Source organism: Carcharhinus amblyrhynchos, chromosome 2 (assembly GCF_965287045.1).
Source record: "Carcharhinus amblyrhynchos chromosome 2, sCarAmb.v2.hapA, whole genome shotgun sequence".
NCBI lineage: Eukaryota > Metazoa > Chordata > Chondrichthyes > Carcharhiniformes > Carcharhinidae > Carcharhinus > Carcharhinus amblyrhynchos.
Window position 1 is genome coordinate 119,042,214 of NC_137325.1, and position 21,927 is coordinate 119,064,140.

At 40.4% G+C, this 21,927-nt stretch overlaps 1 protein-coding gene across 10 annotated transcripts in view; it reads left to right on the forward strand.

Moving 5' to 3' along the window:
• The window catches only part of svila (supervillin a), a 236,612-nt gene that overhangs the window by 108,355 nt on the left and 106,330 nt on the right, over nucleotides 1–21,927 (forward strand). For 6 of the 10 annotated variants that reach the window (XM_080211847.1, XM_080211827.1, XM_080211837.1 and 3 more), the window contains exons 8-13: nucleotides 11,455–12,252; nucleotides 12,628–12,798; nucleotides 13,614–13,648; nucleotides 14,922–14,986; nucleotides 15,238–15,386; nucleotides 18,904–18,999. In XM_080211847.1, the coding sequence (XP_080067973.1) occupies nucleotides 11,455–12,252; nucleotides 12,628–12,798; nucleotides 13,614–13,648; nucleotides 14,922–14,986; nucleotides 15,238–15,386; nucleotides 18,904–18,999 (1,314 nt within the window). The remainder of the gene's footprint in view (nucleotides 1–11,454; nucleotides 12,253–12,627; nucleotides 12,799–13,613; nucleotides 13,649–14,921; nucleotides 14,987–15,237; nucleotides 15,387–18,903; nucleotides 19,000–21,927) is intronic. The other 4 variants (XM_080211867.1, XM_080211911.1, XM_080211884.1 and 1 more) reach the window with 3 other exon arrangements.

Here is a 21,927-nt window from a genome sequence, read left to right on the forward strand (position 1 = left end):
TAGCTCCTTCAGAGCTCTAAAAATTAAATTTCATTGTACTTCTGTTATGACTGTTTCATGAAATCAACATTCAGAGCTGGCTCTCAGCTCTATTAGGAAAATATTGAGTAGCACAGGTACTTTTCTGAGAATAGCCTCTTGATCTAATAATTTGCACACTTGGGCATGTCTGTGTACCAACCCTCTTTTTGATATCTAAGTAATCTCTAAATCAAGTTCCTGCAGCTCTTTGATATAATCATTGTTGTGATACTAATTCACTCCTCCATTTGCTCATCTGGTAACAGATGACCAAATAAATTTGATTCTGCTGACTTGCCATGTGACATAATTTGCATTGTACGGTCTGTTCAAAGCATTTGAAATGAGCTTACCAAGATTGTAAGTGCCATCAAAACGTTCCTGGGAGAAAGGATCATGCTGTTCCGTATTCACACATTATGATTGAAGTTTTAGATTGCAACTCACAAAGCATAATCAGTTCAGCTTTTGAGGATGGTATATGGGAAATAGTCTTTAAGCTGTGCTGAGCCAAGACATGTTTATCTGCTGGTTGCAAGATATACTTTTCAGCATCTTTTAATTGTAATTTTCTTTCTCCTTCCCATTACACCCTGTTTACTAATTGCTCGTAGCATTAAGTTTATCACAACTCTTGGATGCTTCTTTGCCCGGAGTTAGGTATCTTATAGCCAAAGAAATTGCATGGCCCAGGTTTCCACTGTGACCACAATCAATTCCTTGGATGGGTCACTTTGTAGAGTATTCATCCTCCATGTAGAAAATGAAAAACGTGGAGTATTCCAAATAATTTATTAACAAAGCCTTAAGTCAACTAACCATAGTGTTTACGTGTAGTAACTTGGGTCACAAATGGAGATAATGAACCAAAGACATCCTATTGTGAGGACTCTTAAGCCAATGCACTCCAGATTTTTCTTGAGTCCACTTTTTTAACTCCTTGAATTTTTTAGAAGCTTCTGTGTTTCAAACTGACAAAGCATTTTTGCCCAATTTACACCTGAAGGATGAGAATGAGTAAATGTTTTGATTGCTGACCAGGGAAGGAATAAATTTTGCCTCATTCTTTTTGATTTGCATTCCCTCCACTGCTCTGATGTAAAGCTGAGAATGTTGCCATTACAACTCTTCTCTTGTCATTGTACCATCTTTGTGAAGAGAACGGAAGGAATGTTAAATAAAGCCTCTGTTGTTTAGGATTGAGGCCCTGTAGTTGACAGTGTATAAAGTGTTGATTTGGTAGGCTGCTGCCTGTTTCAGAGGCATGAACCATGTTTCAAAAAGTGAAGACTCAATTAACAATAGGGAATCTAACCTCCAGTGTGGGTAAAATCACAGCCAGAGGTTATCTTAGTAGAACTGAAAAATGTTGCACACTGTTTTTCATAATTATGTTAAATTCCTTATTTTGACTTTGGTTAATATTTTTAGTTAATAATACTTGGGCCTGACCTACATGTGATTCCAGAGCCACAATAACGTGATTGACTCAGAGCTGCCTTCTGGCAACTAGGGATGGACAATAAATGATGGCCAGCCAGTGACACCCATGAATGAAAAAGTGGCAACACTGCATCAATAATTTACAGAATAGCCATTCAGCCCTGTAGATCCATACTGGTGTTTTATGCTTCCCTTATCTAACTCATCCATATATCCTCCTTTTTCATTTCTCCCTCATGATTTTCTAGCTTTGTTTTAAATGCATTTATGCCATTGTCTTTAATCTGCCCTTGTAGTAGGGAGTGCCATATTCTAACTGGTCTATGCTCAATGAGGATTCCCGCTTAGATTTTCAGTAACTAACTATATGAGGCCCCTACTTCTGGTCTTGCTGTTGTATAATTTGAGATGTGTTTCTCAATACAGTGAAATCAGTACATTTCTGGATTTTTCCAAATCTTATTTTTCACAGTATACATGCATATTGACCATCATGACTATTCCTGAGGTATCTCAAGGGAAGGAGTCCCAGGAGTGAAGAAAATCTAAATTAAAGTTGTCTTTCCAAACAAGTCTTTCCTGTTAGGCTGCAACATTTTTTGACTACATTTCTATGTTTTTGATGCATTTGTTATGGTGCCCAATTTCCTTCTGTTTTGGACTATTTTCACAGAATCCTTTTGTGCAGAAGGAGGCCATTTGGCCCATCGAGTCTGCACTGACTTCAATGCCACCCAGGCCCTTTCCCCGTAATCCCATGCATTTAACCTAGCTAGCCCCCTAGACACTAAGGGGCAATTAACATGGCCAATCCACCTAACCTGCATATTTTGTCTGAAATGTGGGAGGAAACTGTAACACCTGGAGGACAACGTGCAAACTCCACACAGACAGTGATCCAAGCAGGGAATTGAATCCGGGTCGCTGATGCTGTGAGGCAGCAGTGCTAACCACTGTGCCACCGTGCCACTCATTTAAAATGCTGTCATATGTCATTATTTTGTTGGTTAATTTTAAAGATCTACATTTTTTTTCAACAATCCTTGGCCTTCTGCTTCCGAACCAAAGGTTATTTTCCTACATTTTTTCCCTCTGGTGCTCCATTTCACATGCATTTTTAAAGGGGTGCTGAAACAGAGGGATCTGGGTATAAATGTACATAGACCATTAAAGGTGACTATGCAGAAGGAAAGGACAGTTAATAAAGCATAGAGTATTCTGGGCTTTATTAATAGGAGCATAGAGTGCAAGAGCAAGGAGATGCTGAACTTATACTAGACACTAGTTTGACCTCAGCTGGAGTATGGTGTACAGTTCTGGATGCCACATTATAGGAAGGATGCAAACATATTGGAGAGAGTGCAGAAGAGGTTTAGAAGAATGATTCCAGGGATGAGAAACTTCAGTTGAGGGTAGAGTGGAGATGTGTGGATTAGGTTGATTGGCCATGATAAATGACCCCTTAGTGTCAGGTGGACCAGGAGGGTAAATATGTGGGGTTACAGGGATAGGGTGGGTGCGATTGCTGTTGGTGTAGGCTTGATGGGCCAAATGGCCTCCTTCTGCACTGTAGATTCTATGACTTTATGTTGGGACTGTTCTTGGACAGAAGAAGGCTAAGAGGAGATTTGATAGAGATGCTCAAAATCATGAGGGAGCTGGACAGAATAGATAGGGAGAAACTGTTCCCACTCGCAAAAGGATCAAGAACAAGAAGGCACAGATTTAAAATAACTTGCAAAAGACGCAAATGTGATATGAGAAAAGCATATTCAGACAAGTGATTTGGGTTTGGAATATTCTGTCTGGAAATGTGGTGGAGGAAGGTTCAATTGAGGCATTCAATAAAAACAATGTGTAGGAGTACAAGGATAAGGCAGAGAGAAGTCATGTTGCTCATTAGGATTGCTGGTTCAGGCACGATGGACCAAGTAGTCTCCCTTTGCATTGTACTGATTCTGTGAAGTTTCTGTAAGTGAGACTTTGGTTTCAGACATTTACCTTCAGAATATTTTTTTGTTAGTCTCTATTAGGCCTGAGGTATATTGAGTAATTTATTCAATATAACAAGATCCTAACCTGACATTTAATAATTTTGTTCCATTCCTGTTTGCTTACTATTTAAACTCCTATATAAACTACGATTATCCTTAGAGAACAAAGAAAATTACAGCACGGGAACAGGTCCTTCGGCCCTCCAAGCCTGCACCAGTCATGCTGCCCGACTGAACTAAGACCCCCTATAAATTCTGGGGACCATATCCCTCTATTCTCATCCTATTCGTGTATTTATCCAGATGCCCCTTAAAACTCAGTATCGTACCCACTTCCACTACCTCTCCCAGCAGCGAGTTCCAGGCCCCCACCATCCTCTGTGTAAAAAAAAACTTGCCTCTTACATCTCCTTTAAACCTTGCCCTTCGCACCTTAAGCCTGTACCCCCTAGTATTTGACTCTTCCACCCTGGGAAAAAGCTTCAGGCTATCCACTCTGTCCATGCCCCTCATAATCTTGTAGACTTCTATCAGGTTGCCCCTCAACCGCTGTCGTTCCAGTGAGAACAAACCAAGTTTTTCCAGCCTCTCCTCATAGCTGGTGCCCTCCAGACCAGGCAATATCCTGGTAAATCTTTTCTGTATGCTCTCCAAAGACTCCACATCTTTCTGGTAGTGTGGCGACCAGAATTTAACACCACATTCCAAGTGCAGTCTAATTAAGGTTCTACAAAGCTGCAACATGACTTGCCAGTTTTTAAATTCAGTGTCCCAGCTGATGAAGGCAAGCATGCTATGTGCCTTCTTGATTACCTTCTCCACCTGCGTTGCCACTTTCAGTGACCAGTGTACCTGTACACCCAGATCCCTTTGCCTATCAATACTCTTAAGGGTTCTGCCATTTACTGTATATTTTCTATCTGTATTAGACCTTCCAAAATGCATTACCTCACATAGATCTATTATTTCTGTTGTTCTAATGAGAACTGATATTAGAGATTAATTGTTCTATTAGGGGCAACAAGTGCTGATGCTTTTCACTCAGATTTGCCTGGCCGTTGAATGGCAAGAATCATTATTGCCTATTTTAGCAGCCTGGTACAGTTGTCATTAAGATGTACCGTAGGGATAGAAAGAAACAAAGAATGCTGGTGTTCTAAAATATAAACAGAACATGCTATAAATGTGAGGCAGTCAAGCAAAAATCTAGGATTCAAAGCCTTAAACCAAGCAAAAAAGGGAAAGTAGTCTTCCCATTTGCTTGAGCAGTTGTTGCTAATCTTAGCCCATGCTTTTAAACAATATATTAAAACTCAAAATTATTCTAGAATCTTTTGAATATTGTTGGCATGCTGGTTATGAGATTAATAACCTTCAGTTATTTAAAATATGGGTTGTTCACTTCTGGCAACAATGAGTGTGTCATAGAAGATTGAAGGCAAAATGTTTGTGTAAATAGGTACAAACCTTTACTGTTCAGAATTCTTTTCTTCTCTCACTTCATCCTAACCCCAGCAAAAACATGAACCAATATACAACAGGAATCCTAACAATTTCATCTTCATTGTAATGCAGTTATTGTACACAATACAGCACAGTGACGTTTTTCTCCTGGAGTAATGAAAACCAAATACTTGCAATTCCTAATTTTGTAGAGACAAGGTTGTATGGGTTTTTATTTATTTATTTATTAATCACAAGTAAGGCAATGAAGTTATTGTGAAATTCCCTAGTCGTCACAGTTTAGCACCTGTTTGAGTCAATGCACCTAACCAGCACGCCTTTCAGACTGTGGGAGGAAACTGAAGCACCCGGAGGAAACTCAGGCAAAACGTGCAAACTCCACACAGACAGTGACCCAAGCCAGGAATCGAATCCAGATCCTTGGCGCTGTGAGGCAGCACTGCTAACCACTGTGCTGCCCGCACAGCTTTAGACTGACACTGGCTTTCTATTGTCAACAAGTACATGCAGGTCAATTTAAACTTTAGTTTCTTGCCTGACATTTTAAAGGAACGTGAAGTAAATTTAAACCCATTTTAGATGGTGGATGTAACCTCAGCAGTCGTTAATGTACCATTTTTCCATTGTTCTGGCCAATCATACAAACACCTCGCAGGGAATAACTTCCACATGTTGCAAATTGCAAACCTGTCTGCTTGATCCTGCTTTCTCATTATCCCAGCCAATCTCCAATATTAACATATCCAAATCTGGCAAAGATCCACAGTTTGATTCATTTCTGACTTGAATCAGCAGGTTGTAGTTTTAAATGTTACCATTTTGAATTATTCAAATTGCAGGGTGGTTCAGTTGGCCCAGCAAGCGATGTCCATTTAATCTCTACACTCAATACTCTTACATATTGCAGAACTTTAGGTTGGTGAACTGAGTCTTGACACTGGAAGGTTTTTAACCTCCATGTGAGTCACAGGTTTCTTTTGAATTTCAAATTGGGCAGAGGTAAAGATTTTGTCAAATAACTAGGTGATTGAATAGCCTGGCCTCTTCATGGAGAACTGGAAAAATCCCCTATGCAGTGGCCGTGGCTGTCTTTGAAGTCCAGGAATAGGGTAGACATTCTTCTTTTCAAAAAACTACTAACCGTAAATATTTAAACATTTTTTGAATTTCTCAGGTTGGACAGTGCTTGAAGGTTTAAACTTACCAGTGGTCAATTTGTATAATCATGAATAGTAAGTAGTTCCAGGAATTATGATAGGAGGATTTGGGAAAATATTTCAGATGGGCAATGAAGCCTGCCTATTCCTAAAACCCTGGGATAGATTTATCCTTTGGGAAATCAGAAGATGTTCCAAGTGCCCCTTTGAATGATTTCTGAGTGCTTTGTTATCAGTATCCTTTTCCTGTTTAGGGGAGAATCTCAAAGAAACATAGAAACAAAGAAAGTAGGTGAAGGATTAGGCCATTCGACCCTTCCAGTACGCACTAACCATTCAATATGGCCACGGCTGATCATGTACTTTCAGTATCCCATTCCCGCTTTCTCTCCATACCCCTTAATCCCTTTAGCCACAAGGGTCATCTCCAGCTCCCTCTTGGACATAGCTAACAAACTGGCCCCAACAGCTTTCTGTGGTAGAGAATTCCACAGGTTCACAATTTCCTGAGTGAAGAAGTTCTTCCTCATTCCAGTCCTGTATGGTTTACCTGTATTCTTAGACTATGAATTACCCCATACCTGGCCTGTTCAGTCCCATTAGGATTTTACATGTTTCTATGAGATCATTCCCACCTCACCTCTAGATTTCATCTCTTGCTTTCATGCTGAACCTGGAGGTTAGGATCTAACTGGATCTGACGTAACCCAAACTTGGGCCATTGTGAAGTGTATAGCTGAGTATGTGCTGCTGAATAGCACGGTTAATTGTCCTCTCCATCACTTTACTTATGATTGAGAAGAGACTGATGAGCCAGCAATTTAGAACAGTATGTGACTCATAGAATCCCTACAGTGCAGAAGGAGGCCGTTCGGCCCATCGAGTCTGCACTTACACCAATCCCACCCAGGTGCTATCCCACTTAACTACCCTGCTAATCCCTTTAACCTAAGGGTTAATTTAGCATGTCCAATCAACCTAACCTGCACATCTTTGGACTGTGGGAGGAAACCCATGCAGACACGGGGAGAATGTGCAAACTCCACACAGATAGTAGTGACCCAAGCCGGGATTCGAACCCAGGTTCTTGGAGATGCGCGGCAGTGGTGCTGATCACTGTGCCACCCTCTTCTCAGCTGAGGTTAGATGCTTTAATATGCAGCTTTTGTACCAAGGAGTTATGGATCTTTGGCTCCACCCACAATCCTCCACAAGTGGATCATCTGACCTGCATGCAGATTTAATGAGTGAATGGCATGTCACAGTTGAGGCTAAACTGCTCTTGTTCAGAAAACAGCTGGGCTATATGTGAAATAGAGCCAGGAAAAAAAGGAATGAAATTTCAACTCTAGTGATTTTGATCTACAAAACAGTAAAAAGCTGCCTAACTAAGGCCTAAAATGTTCGGAAGTTATTTACCACTGAGAAATATGGGCCCAAAGAGTATCGTCAAAGTCACTTAGCTTGTTGAATCAAATGCTCGAAAGCAAATTTAAATTTGATTTATTACTGTCACATGTATTAACATACAGTGAAAAGTATTGTTTCTTGCGCACTATACAGACAAAGCATACCATTCATAGAGAAGGAAGCGAGAGAATGCAGAATGTAATGTTACAGTCATGGGTGTAGAGAAAGAATAATGAGAGGTAGGTCCATCCAAAAGTCTGATGGCAGCAGGGAAGAAGCTGTTCTTGAGTTGGTTGGTACGTGACCTCAGACTTCTGTATCTTTTTAGCAACGGAAGAAGGTGGAAGAGAGAATGTCTGGGGTGCATGGGGCCCTTAATTACACTGACTGTTTTGCCGAGGCAACAGAAAGTGTGGACAGAGTCATTGGATGGGAGGCTGGTTTGTTTGATGGATTGGGCTACATTCACGACCTTTTGAAGTTTTTGCAGTCTTGGGCGGAGCAGGAGCCATACCACGCTGTGATACCGCAAGAAAGAATGCTTTCTATGGTACACCTGTAAAGAGTCATAGCTGACATGCCAAATTTCCCTAGTCTTCTGAGATAGTACATGCATTGATGGGCTTTCTGAACTATTGTGTCAGCTTGGGGGAACCAGGACAGATTGTTGATCATCTGGACACTTTAAAACTTGAAGCTCTTGGCCCTTTCTACTTCATTTCTGTTGATGTAGACGGGATCTTTTTGCCCCATAGCCTGAGATGTAATTCAAGATGTATTTCCTTCAAATTATTTAAATTTTCATGAATAACATCTACATCCTTGCAAAAATATATTTGATTACTGAAACCTTACCTCTGAAGGCTGTACAATCATGACATTTATTATGGCATCAGTGGAGTGAATGTGAAAAGACACCAGCATTATTAACAAGTTCACGTCAAGAAATGTGACCGGCCCATTGTTTCTGTACATGACTGACCCATAGAATGTGGGATAAGTTGTATGTCTTAACCTTGTGAGAAGAGCAAATGAGATATTTCTTCAGAGAAAATGAATCAAAGAAAATTCAAGACCAGATGGAGTAGCAAAAGACTGAGGATAGATCACTTTTTGAACTGATAAGTAGAAACGATAGGATTATGAGGGTCAAGTGGTAAAAGTGTGTGGAGCAGCTATAAATGGTTAATGATGGAAACGGAGTCAAAGTCTTGTGAATCTAATACTTAAAGGATAATTTACATGAGAGATTATGTAAAATTTGAGTGTTATATGGGAGAATCCACTTCAGATCCTTAAGATGCAAAAGGGTTGCGTGTCAATTTTGTAAATTCCACTTTTACTTGTTTTCTGTCAATTGTAGTTTTTAGAGTCTGCATACAATTGTGCCTGTTTTTAACCTCATCCTGCCCCATCCTCAAAAAAATTCAAAGATTCTATTGTTCTTCCTTTAAAACTTAAATATATATAATTCCATAGCTATAGTGATAGATGCACATGCATATTATTGAAGACATTGAAGGATGTTTAGTACTTGTATCTAAAAATAAGCTATAAACATGATATTTTGCAAGTGTACAGTCATGCAGTAAATGGTAGCTGGCTTACCAATCTTAGGTTAAATAGATATCATCCCTTTCCTCTCTGCTCACCCTCCAACACAATTAATTTGGTGTTTGTTACTGCTGAAAAAAACACTTCGTACATAATATTCATGGTTGGCATGTCTTAGATTTTAATATTGTTGAGTTGAGCATGAAAGAGAAAGTTCCACCAAAGAGTCCTGACAGGTTAATTAATGATGATCAGTATACATTGGATGCAACACTGCTGATCTTATAAAGCAGTGGAAGTAAACCACTACTTTGGAGAAGGGTTGAGAGCAAAGAAGACTTCATGAACTTGTAATGAATCGCTTTAGTCATAGAGTCATAGAGGTTTACAGCATGGAAACAGGACCTTTGGCCCAACTTGTCCATGCTGCCCTTTTTTTAAAAAACCCCAAAGCTAGTCCCAATTGCCTGCATTTGGCCCATATCCCTCTATATCCATCTTACCCATGTAACTATCTAAAGACAAAATTGTACCTGCCTCTACTACTACCTCTGGCAGCTTGTTCTAGACACTCACCACCCTCTGTGTGAAAAAATTGTCCCTCTGGACACTTTTGTATCTCTTCCCTCTCACCTTAAATCTATGTCCTATAGTTTTAGACTCCCTTACCTTTGGGGAAAGATACTGACTATCTAGCTGATCTATGCCCCTCATTATTTTATAGACCTCTATAAGATCATCCCTCAACCTCCTACGCTCCAGAGAAAAAAGTTCCAGTCTATCCAGCTCCTCCTTGTAACTCGAGCCATCAAGCCTCGGTAGCATCCTAGTAAATCTCTTCTGCATTCTTTCTAGTTGAGTAATATCCTTTCTAAAATAGGGTGTCCATGTACATAGCATTCCAAGTGTGGCTTTAACAATGTCTTGTACAACTTCAACAAGGTGCCCAACTCCTGTATTCAGTGTTCTGACTGATGAAACCAAGCATGTTTGAATGCCTTCTTTACCACTCTGTCCACCTGTGATTCCACTTTCAAGGAGCTATGAGTCTGTACCCCTAGATCTCTTCATTCTAGTTCTAGAAAGATCTTAAATATAAATTGGAGCAGCAGAACTGTAATGTTCACAATCTGCATATGTTGAACCCAAACCCCCATACACACCCAAATTCTGCTGCTCTGATCCAAATACAGTTTGGAAGAATAAGGGAATGTGAACGTTTGGAGCTTAAAAATTGAAACCCTTTTAGTTAATCAAACTGCTGGTTATAAAGGATTGGTTTCAACAGATAGAAACATGAAAATTTAAGGAGGAGTTAGACAGATTTTTAATTGGTAATGGTTGAAGGGTTATGAGGGGAAGGCAGGAAAATGGGGATGAGGAGAATATCAGCCATGATCAAATGGCGGAGCAGATTCAGTGGGCCAAATGGCCTAATTCTGCTCCTGTATCTTGTGAACTTATGAATCAGTAGTGTGAGGAATCTTGTAACATATGCTGCATCCTTTGTTTTGGAAGCAACTGTGCGTACAACCTTTTCCACAAATGATAGCCATACCTATTTAGTGAGTCAGTCAAGTATGCACAGTGTTATAAGAACATAAGAAATAGGAGCAGGAGTAGGCCATCTGGCCCTTCGAGCCTGCCCCGCCATTCAATAAGATCATGGCTGATCTGTCGTGGCTCAGTTCCACTTTCCCGCCCTCTCCCCATAACCCTTAATCCCCTCTCTTATCAAAAACCCATCAACCCGCGTCTTAAAAATATTTAGCGAGGCAGCCTCCACCACTTCAACGGGCAGAGAATTCCAGATATTCACCACCCTTTGAGTGAAGAAGTTCCTCCTCAACTCCGTTCTAAACCGGCCCCCCTTTATCTTGAGGCTGTGCCCCCTAGTCCTACTGTCTTTTTTGAGCGGGAAGAGTCTCTCCACCTCTATCCTATCCATCCCATTCATCATCTTATACGTCTCAATGAGATCTCCCCTCATTCTTCTAAACTCTAACGAGTACAAGCCTAGTTTATTCAGCCTCTCCTCATAGCTCAACCCCCTCAACTCCGGTATCAGCCTAGTAAACCTCCTCTGCACTCCCTCCAAGGCCAAAATATCCTTGCGCAGGTGCGGCGCCCAAAACTGCACACAGTACTCCAGTTTTGGGCGAATGTTATGGGGAATCTGGGACTTGGATGTTATCTTTGTTGCATTTGTCTCCTGTATCCCCTGTTCCATCAACTAATGCATGACAGAACAATTACTTTCTCCTTTTTGTTGACTAAAAAAAATTGCTCAGTTTGTCTTTTCACTGGTTATTTTTAAGGGGCGCCCCTCTACCATGTGGGGTGACAACAGATAACAAAAGTGACTGTTCTTTTGATGATATAAATGAGTGGTTTCCTCCTTTTCTCTCAAGAGTAAAAGTTAGAGAAAGAATGTTGAAAGATGAAGGAATTCAAAGCAACCCTGAAATTGTCAAAGACATCACTCAAAGAAGACTGCAACAAATGCCAGTTCATTGTACCCCCCTCACATCAGAATCTCCAACTGTTAATACACTTAGTAAGCCCATTGCAATTCACCAACCAGTCTTTGTTCAGTCTACTGATCCTGAAGACCGTGCCAACACAATGACAAAAGAGTACAAAAACAGCACAGTTGGTAATCGTGTACCAGGCAGTACCAACCTTTCAACAGCCAGAGTTGAAGAGATAAATGAGACAGAGTTTGGAAGATGTGTTTACAGCCCTGAGTCAAAACTGAATGAGCCTGGCAGCACAAGAAACTTGTTGAAAAGCCGCAAAGCAGTTCTACCTTCTCAAGTTCGCAAGCAAGAGAAGAATCATGAAGAATCTGTCTGCGACATGAAAGTTGTGCATGAGGAAGATGAAAAGCCACATTTTCAGGGACCACCTATAATTGACTGGTACAAACCTAAGGATACCAATCACAGGGGTGAGAGAGCCAAGAAAAAACCTGGGGTGCATTCTTATGTAGATGCTGGAAGAGGAAAAGACCAAATCAAAGTAGCATCTCCTGAAAAATATAAACTCAAATATTCTATACTCGATAACTTTGAGGCACCGAAGGTAGACATCCCAAACAGTGAAGATCTACTTAGTGGCGATGCTGGTACGGTGGCCACAAGGGTGTCTGTTGCCCAACTTCGAAGAGCCTACATGGAGACAGCCAACGCCAGCCGAAATCGGGACCTGTAGGTGGTACTTTGAATGATGTCTTGTTTTGCTCGATTGTTGTGCATTTGCACTGATAACAACTCAGAAAGTGAACTTGCAAGACACACCTGAGCTTCCGCTTGCAGCCGTTACTCTGTGAAAAGTAGTCATGTGAAATGTTAACATTGCAATATGCTTGTTGCTGGCCTGTGCAAGTTATGATGCTGTGTAGTTGCTAAGTTTGCTAACTACCATGCATGATATAAGCATGTGGTGTGACGTAAACTGTTGAAGGGCTATTTCTCTGGGGTTCTTTTATAACTTTCCATTTTTTTCTCTCTCTCTCGTTCCTCTCCCTCGCTTGCTCTCTTTTGCTCTTTCTCTCCTGTGCATTTTCTGTTCTATGCTTAAAGTGAAGCTAATGTTGACTTAGTGACATCGGGCCTTGACTTGGCTGCCCCTGCTGAGATGGAGAAAGCCCATCGCAGGCCACGACGTTACATTTCCTTTGGTGAGAATAGGAAGACCTCTGAGAGGTTTAGAACACAGCCTATAACTACAGCAGAGCGACAAGAGACAGCTAGGTAGGCTGGTACACGTGTATTAATTATATTGAATGTTTTTGCCACGTCTGCTAATTTCTGATCATGTAGTTTTAAAAACCCCAGTCAAATTTCCAATAGAAGCTCATGAGGCTATTTTTGTTTGTGGAGATGATGACAAGCAAGCATGCAACTGTGACCTCTGTGACTTCTACTCTATACTTCCCAATTCTATAACTGACCGGAAATATAAGGATGAAGAGTATTGGTCAGAAATGTTGAGTGTACAAACTGCGTGCTACTTGATCATTGTCCTAGAAGAGGACAGTTTCATTTGGTTTTTCCTTTACTTTTCAATTACGTTTTCGTGCACTTTTGAATGTGGAAAGATTGCAGAATTGAAAATAGTGAAGTACTCAACCGAATGTTAAACAACTGTTTGCTTCAATTGAGTGCAAAGTCTTCAACTTTTCTTTTTGGTCAATAATGTGTAGGTATTGTAGCAATCAAATAATCTCCCTGAAATTGCATTTGGACTAAATGTCATAAAAATCCAGCAACAGCAGTAAATTCAGATGACTGAGATGCTACATTAGGAACTTACCAGTGAATCTTTAGTTAACTCATCACACCACATCAGAACAGTAACCTCTAAATATCTAAAATACCAAACTGAGTAATGGAGATCAACCCTAACTTTCATTCAATGTGCTAAAGCAATTCAACATAAATTATCCATCTCTATTTTGGATATTGCTGGCATGCTGTTCTGCATTAACGTATTTGAGGGTGATTTTAAAGCAAAATTCAAAACCGCAGTTTTCGTCCAAATAATTTGTTAATCTTTTATCTTGTAGGCCAGGGCCAATTGCAGAATTGGAATCTACTGAAGGCAAGTTTTGGTTCTTTTTAACCTATAACATATACCTGTACTTGCATCGCAAATGAATGTGACACTACCAAGACTAGATGCATTCTAAATTGTGTGGATAAATTGGAATGTGTGTATATTGTACATTGCATTCATACATCTCCACTTGTTGGTGTATAAATTACCATGTCAGGATATTCATATGTTGCTTAGTATGACTGAGCCTTGATTTTCAAATCACAATAATTCCAATGATGATTGTAACTCAAAAGTACTGAGCCCGGGAGAATCTAAGTTTCGTTTTCGTTCAGACTGCTTTGCTTATCAGCATTTTCGAACATTTTATTGCCAAATTCCCCAAACAGGTAACTGTTGAAGCAGAACATTTCACTACAGTGAGAATTATGTTTTCTTGGTTTGTAGTAACACAAGAAAAATGACCATTATGATAAAGAAGTAGAAACAAGATCCATTTAGAAATTGTTCCTATTCCTTGCTATGAAATTCGGTAAAGAAAAATCCTACCCTTTGCTTGTCAAACCTCAGCTCTTTATTTTGATGTCTCAAATGTTTTCTATCAGTGTTATGACTGTAATATTAATAAACATAATTCTGAATCTTAACTCCCAAAATCATGTGGGTTGGGATCCTGACAGAGATTACACACGGAAGGGCTACACCAATAAAGCAAGTACCTTTACAGCCCTGCTTGTAGACCAGGAGAAGTAGGAACATATACTTCCAGTCCAACAAGCTATCCAATATTCCTCCCCTTCCCCGGCACCCACCAACCCTTATCTGTCTGCTTCCTTAACCATCTGTCCTCTGACCCTCTTTCTCACTCCCCATCTTCCAGTGCTTGTTACCTGTAACCTTGTGAAATAGACTTCCTGCTCGAAAAGCCTCTAGTCTAGCCTGTCAATCAGGCTGCTTGGAACCCAACTGAATGAATTATTGTGGAATGGTTACCACACAAAAGGAGGCCATTCGGCCCATTGTGTCCATGCCAGAAAAGGAGCCCAGCAGTTAAAATCTGCTGGATGTTTAGAAAGCCCATTCTTCCCATTTTCCCAGAAGCACAACAGTCCGTCTTTGTTGAATTTGCCTCTATCCTAAAATCCAGGCCATAATTTTCATTTTGCTGTGCACATTTGGTGGTGGTTGTACTTGCATGTCTGTGGGAATGGATTGGAGTTATTTCCTCTCCTCTTCCTCTACAGCACTGCACAACTTTTAAGATTCATATTTCTTAATCTCATTCCGACCGTAACTAGCTGTTACTTTTCACTTGCAGTTGATGAAGAGAAGTTGGATGAACGAGCAAAAATGAGTGTGTCTGCAAAGAGGTCGCTTTTTCGTGTATGTAATTTTCTTTTATTGGTAATAAATAGTGCTGTGAAGAAATGCAGCTGATCTCATCAGAGATTCTGGGAACATCTGGTTTTATGTCTGATTTGTGATGTAATGCAAATGTGTTTTTGTATTTCTTACCTCCCTTCAAATGCCTTACTCACTTGTTTTTAACTCCAAGCTTTAGCATAGCTTGGCTTTCTCTCAAAAATGCTGGTAAAGTATAAAATGCAATTTCATTTCACGATTTTTGGTGTTAGGAGATGGAAAAAGCAACAAAGGCATTGGATGCATCTCTGGCTGCGAAACCTCGGTCAAGAAATTCAGCGGTGGAACGGAGATTGCGGCGTATGCAAGATCGTTCCCGTACCCAACCTATTACAACTGAAGAAGTGGTTATTGCATCCAGGTAAATTTGAAAAGCTGCAAATGTTTAATTTGTTTTGTTACCTACCTCCTATGGAAGTTTTTTCCCCTCCCCGTTCTGGTGAAGAACTAAAAGTTGGGATCCAGCCAGTAGGTAGAGCAACTCAGGACTGTCCAGGAACAATGGGACTTATTTTACACACCTGTTGTCTGGCATGGCAATGGTTAAGGGCATGACCAAGAGAAAGGATAGCTCATTGACCAATGACAGAAAAGTAGTTTATCTTAAAAGTTGATCAAGTGGATGCTCTAACCATTGTCTGTGAATTTAGTCTGCATTGCATACAGTATCTCTTTTCCTCCCAAGCCCCCGCTTGGGAGGAAAGCAGACAGTGGTAGCTAGACTGGGAAAAAATTCAGCGGGAGGCCCAAAAAACATATTTTATGCCTGCGTGAATCTACAGCGGGATCTTCTACAAGCAATCAGGTACAAAGCCTTTTATGCCTTCATACTGCTCTTGCAATGTGTTTTGTGGACAAGCTTTGGGGAGACGTGAGATGAGTTAAGAACATAAGAACATAAGAAATAGGAGCAGGAGTAGGCCATCTGGCCCTTCGAGCCTGCCCCGCCATTCAATAAGATCATGGCTGATCTGTCGTGGCTCAGTTCCACTTTCCCGCCCTCTCCCCATAACCCTTAATCCCCTCTCTTATCAAAAACCCATCAACCCGCTTCTTAAAAATATTTAGCGAGGCAGCCTCCACCACTTCAACGGGCAGAGAATTCCAGAGATTCACCACCCTTTGAGTGAAGAAGTTCCTCCTCAACTCCGTTCTGAACCGCCCCCCCTCTATCTTGAGGCTGTGCCCCCTAGTCCTACTGTCTTTTTTGAGCGGGAAGAGTCTTTCCACCTCTATCCTATCCATCCCATTCATCATCTTATACGTCTCAATGAGATCTCCCCTCATTCTTCTAAACTCTAACGAGTACAAGCCTAGTTTATTCAGCCTCTCCTCATAGCTCAACCCCCTCAACTCCGGTATCAGCCTAGTAAACCTCCTCTGCACTCCCTCCAAGGCCAAAATATCACTCCAGAACTCTGCCTCTGATCTGCTCTTGTGGGCCACAGTATTTATGTAGCTGGTCCAGCTCAGTTTCTGGTCAGTGGTACCACCACCACCACCACCACCACCACCACCACGCCCCCAAGGAAGTCAATGGTAGGAGATTCGGTGATAGTAGTGCCATTGAATGTTAAGGAAAGGTGGTTAGATTCTCTCTTGTTTGAGATAACTCTGCATATCTCTGTTTGAGATAACTCTGCCGTAATGCGACAAGGTGGTTCCAGATAAACAAGTGGGAAGATTACCAAGAAACCATAGAGTGTAACCGCACAGAAACCGACCATTCAGCCTGCCAATTCTGCAACAGTGTATTTCCCCACGTGAACACCTGGTCACATACCACTCCCCCACTACTTCTTTAAACCGCATTATTGCAATTTTTTAAGTATTCACCTGTTGTTCTTCAAACTATTAACTTTAAGTGTGATGGACAATTCCGCTTTTAACCACATTTTCTAATTAGTTTTTTCCCTAATTTCATTTACCATCATCGTTATTGGAAAGTTCATAGAGTACAAGAACAAGGAGGTTATGTTGAATACAACTCTGACAAAGGGTCATTCAGACGCGAAACATTGGCTCTATTCTCTCTCCACAGACGCTGTCAATCCTGCTGAGGTTTTCCAGCATTTTCTTTTTTTGGTATGTTGAGCACTAGTTCAGCCCCAGCTGGAGTATTGTGCCCAGTTCTGGGTGGTGCACTTTAGGAAGGATGTGAAAGCTTGGCAGAAAATATTCCAAATACTGATCTCAAGGATGAGGGACATTTTTCTTTGGAGAAAAGCTGATTAGACGGAGGTATTCAAAATCATAAAGGTTTTTGGACAGAGTAGATAGGGAGAAACTGTTCCCACTAACGTAAGGATTGTGAGCAAGAGGGCATGGATTTAAAGTAATTGATAAAAGAAGCAAAAGCAATACGAGGAGAAACATTCTGAAGTGACGAGTGGTTCCGGTCTGAAAGGTGCTGTCTCAAGAGTCTGCTTGAGGCAGGTTCAATCATTCAAAAGGGAATCAGGCTGTTATCTGAGAAGCAAGAATGTGCAGGGTTGCAGGGAGAAGGCAAGAACATGGCACGGAGTAAATTACTTATTCAGAGAGCCCGTGCAGATATGATGGGCCCAACGACCAGCTCCTGTCCTGTAACAATACTGTAATTCTTAAATTTATGTTTTGCTGTGACCAACTCGCTGAACAGTCCAAAGATGTGCAGGCTAGGTGCATTCGCCGTGCTGAATTGCCCTTAGTGTCCCAAGATGTGTAGGTTAGAGGAATTAACTGGGTTAATATGTGGGGTTATGGGGATAGGGCCTAGATGGGATTGTTGTTGGTGCAGACTCAATGGGCCGAATGGTCTCCGTCTGCACTGCAGGGATTCCTTGATTCTAAACAGTGGCAAACCACTATCACAGTTTATGCTAATCATGAAGTTCTCTACTGAGATCTTCTCCACTCCAGTAAAAAAAAACCCTACCTTCTTAAATTTCTCTTCATAACTATAACCTTCCATCCTTTATCCCAACTTGGTGAGAAATGTAAAACAGATTTACTGATTAATGCTCCTAAAACACTAGAGACATTTTCAGAGGAACAGCACTTCCCAGAAATCTCAGCCTATTAAAATTCAGGTTCTCCTCCCCAACCAGTCTACAACCGTTGCTGCTCACAACTACTCATCTCACCATAATCATGAATGTCAGCATCAGGGTAGTTTACATTCCCTATTGTTCTACAAGATAACTGATCACCAAACAGTCATCACAAAAATAATGTCAATGATTTACTACAATAATGGATGCAGATAAAATATTACACTGGGGCTTCTGACTTGAAGTTCCTTCCATCTGAGGATCTGCTTTGTATTCAATGCAATACTCCTGACAGAGATAGCTGAACATTATTTAAATAGGAATCTGTCCTTTAAGGATTAGCTCAATAATATGCATTGAGGCTCCTTGAATTGTACTGAAAGTGTAGCTGGTATTGAAGTTTGTACAATCAGTATCAACCCAAGTGTGAATGGAGTCCATTGTCAAGTCAGGATCACATTTGGTTTAATGCATTTTTGATCAATTGTGTTCTGAGTGCACCTTCCCAAAAGGGTTATTCCAGGATTTGAGTGTCTGAGAGATATTTGCCATTGTGAACTCTAAAAGACAGATTAAGTGTGCATTACTCTTGAAAGGAAAAGTATCCAAGTAGCGGTCCAGCTTTTCCCGCGTTCCCCTTTTCCATCCCCGTGGTATTCACTTACGGAATTTATCATTTGTGTGGAGATGTTATTTGGAAAGCCTAGCTCAGGTAAGGTCTGTTACAACTGGGATGAGTAATTGCTTTCATCTTCTATTTTGTATTTCTGTTTATATCCTCGTAAATTTGCTTCTTTCCTAAATTCTTTTTTCCTACATGCCTTGATCTTCTTTCCCTGTTTCTAGTGTACCCACCCCTGTCTCTCATACGGTGACTGTCAACACAGTCATGGCAAGAACTTCTAGCCCCACTCTAGTAAACACCAATTCAAAACCAATCAGGTACTTTGCAATTTGCATGTCCAGCTAAATGGATGGCTGTGTCAGTTAAAATATAGGTTCTAAAAGCATTATCTTGTGCTCTTTTCAAAGTTAATCTTGCATCTCTTGAGCTAATCTTGCACCTTTTGAGCTAACTCAATAATTATGATGCAAGCCACTGTAAAATAAAACTCATGTCAAAGTTTCTTCGACTGAGTTGCATGAACTAAAAATGTATTTAAATAAAAATTAACTTAACAGATATATTTATGCAGATAGTATATCAATGTAAATGTTGTGATTTGTATATCTGAAATTTAACATAAGGATATAAGAACTGGGTCTAGGAGCAGACCACACAGCCCCTTGACCTTGCTTCGCCATTCATTGTGATCATGTCTGATTTTCTGTACGGAAGGATTTGGGTGAATAGGTTAGAAATTCAAAATCTCAACGTGAAGAACTTGTAATTTTTCTTTTTGCTTCCCAAAAGAAAATTCTCATTCCTTTCTGATTCACCCAAAGCTTCACTCTGCTTCAGTCATTGCAGAGATGCACTTCTTCCTGACCTTTGCCAGTGCTACTATTGAGCTGAACATCAAGATTTCTCTGACACATTTTCTGAGGCAACTGTTTGTTTCTATTTTTCTCTTCTCTTTTCTAACCCCACTTGTCTGTATCACCATGAGAGGAGCTGTCTAACTACATCTGCCAATAGTCTCCTGATAGCATTAATGAGAACTATTCTTCCTGTGATGATGGGAATCGTTGGTGTCGGCCAGTAATCTTGTAGAAAAACCACATAGTGAAGATATTATATTCCTTGTACATATTCAGTCATTATTATCATAAATTTGCTAATTTCTCTACTTAGGTTACCATTATCAAAATTTGTTTCTCATGCAATAAATAGTATCCTGCAATTAACTCATGTGAAACTTGTAAGCTTTAATGTCCAAAAAAGCTTGAGTGTGCTTGTACAGAAAGTTAGCGTGCAGGTGCAGCTAGTAATTAGGAAGGTAAATGGCATATTTGCCTTTATTGTAAGGGGATTGGAATATAAGAATAAATAAACATTGCTGCAATTGTGCAAGGTTTTAATGAGTCTACATCACACAGAGGATATTGTGTGCAGTTTTGGTCTCCACATTTAAGAAAGGATATGCTTGAATTGGAAGAAGTTAAATGAAGGTTCACTAAATGCTGGTTAACTAGTTTTGCCTTCTCCAAAGCAGCAACTTTGCAAAGGTGATTTAACGCCTTTATTACTGACTGCTGAACATCTTGTCTTGCGCAAGAGGGTTGATCATTGTGCATATAAAGTTGTGCTATTCAGGAGAAGGGAGGGAATGACAGGAGGCACAAACAATCCAGACACAAAAAGAACCTGTCTTCCCCAGACTGATTACAGATTGCCTATTTGTCATTCAACACTAATTTTTAGTCAGTAATAAAGGAGTTAAATCACCTTTGCAAAGTTGCTGCTTTGGAGAAGGCAAAATTAGTTAACCAGCATCTAGTTTCATGTGGGATAATTGAATCTTGATCCAAGTATTACCAGAAGGCAATCTTTTTAATCGACTTCCAAATCCATTGAAATACGTGAAGCACAAATTTGAGTACTTTGGGCAGTTCAATGGTGTTTGTTCATTGATAGAATTGTGTGAAGTATGCTGTGCAGAACACATTCCTATGTTTCGACCTTAGAATATATTTTACCACAGCCAACTCAGCCCTAAGCTCTGAAATTCGCTCCATGAACCTCTTCACCTTTCTACCATTCTTTCTTTCTTTTTAAGCTGTTCCTTAAAACCTATGACCGAGCTTTTAGATATCTGTCCTACATCAAAGTGTCAAACTTTCTCTCATGCTCACATGAAGTAGCATGGGATGTTTTGCTATGTGGGGCACTATATAATTGGAAGTTGTCTTGAACTCAGCAGGTGGTTTCAATGGCGTTTAAGTGAAGTCAACTTTGCAAGTCAATAGTAAATATTTTCGATTTTGGGTTTTCATACAATGAAGTTAATTCATTAGTGAAATCAGTTATTGGATGCTAATACTTGACTGGTTTAATTTTAACCATCTGGTTTGGATATTTACAAGATGGTAGTTTGGGGAAAAGTGGTGAGGGCCAGCTCACGGACTGTGTGTTCAAAATGAATGTTTAAGGTGCCAATTCATTGTCAACAATTTTTCTTTAAGATTAAAATTCTCAATAAAAATGAATGGGATATGCAGCATGTTTTATTGCCCTTCACTGCCAGTCAGCAAGTTTGTTCAAGTTATGAAATGTAGAGCGTATTCCACACTGTGTAGCCATAGAGTCATACAGCACAGAAAAGACCCTTCAGCCCATCAACATAATAACTACGACTAAAGTTGCAGTAATTCCTTTTTCCAGCACTTGTCCCATATCCTTGAATGTTATGATCCTTCAGGTGCTCATCCAAATACCTTTCAAAGGTTGTAAGGTCTCTGGCCTCTAAAAGCTTAGTAAAAAGTCAAATGCTTCCCAGGCAGTGCATTCCTCTGAGTGAAAAAGAAATTCACAAACCCCCTCTGAGTCTTTGCCCTTGCCCTAAAACTATGTTTCCTCATGATTGACTCTTCAACCAAGGGAAACAGCTGCTTCCTGTCCACCTTGTCCATACCCCTCATAATCTTGTACACCTCAGTCATGACCCCACTCAGCCTTTTCTGCTCTAAAGAAAACAATCCAAGCCTGTCCAGCTCAAATGCTCCATCCAAGGCAACGTCCTCCATCTGGTCTTTAATTGTTTTGAAAGTTATGGTTTTTTGAAGTCCCTTCAGACTGCCATTTTAAATGTCCCACAGGTACCACAGTAGAATCCCGTACGTAGTGGGCTAATTTTTAAGCTGATGTTTTATTGTGATATTTCTTGTCTAACCACACAGCCAAGTTCTTAGTTTATTACTAGATTACAG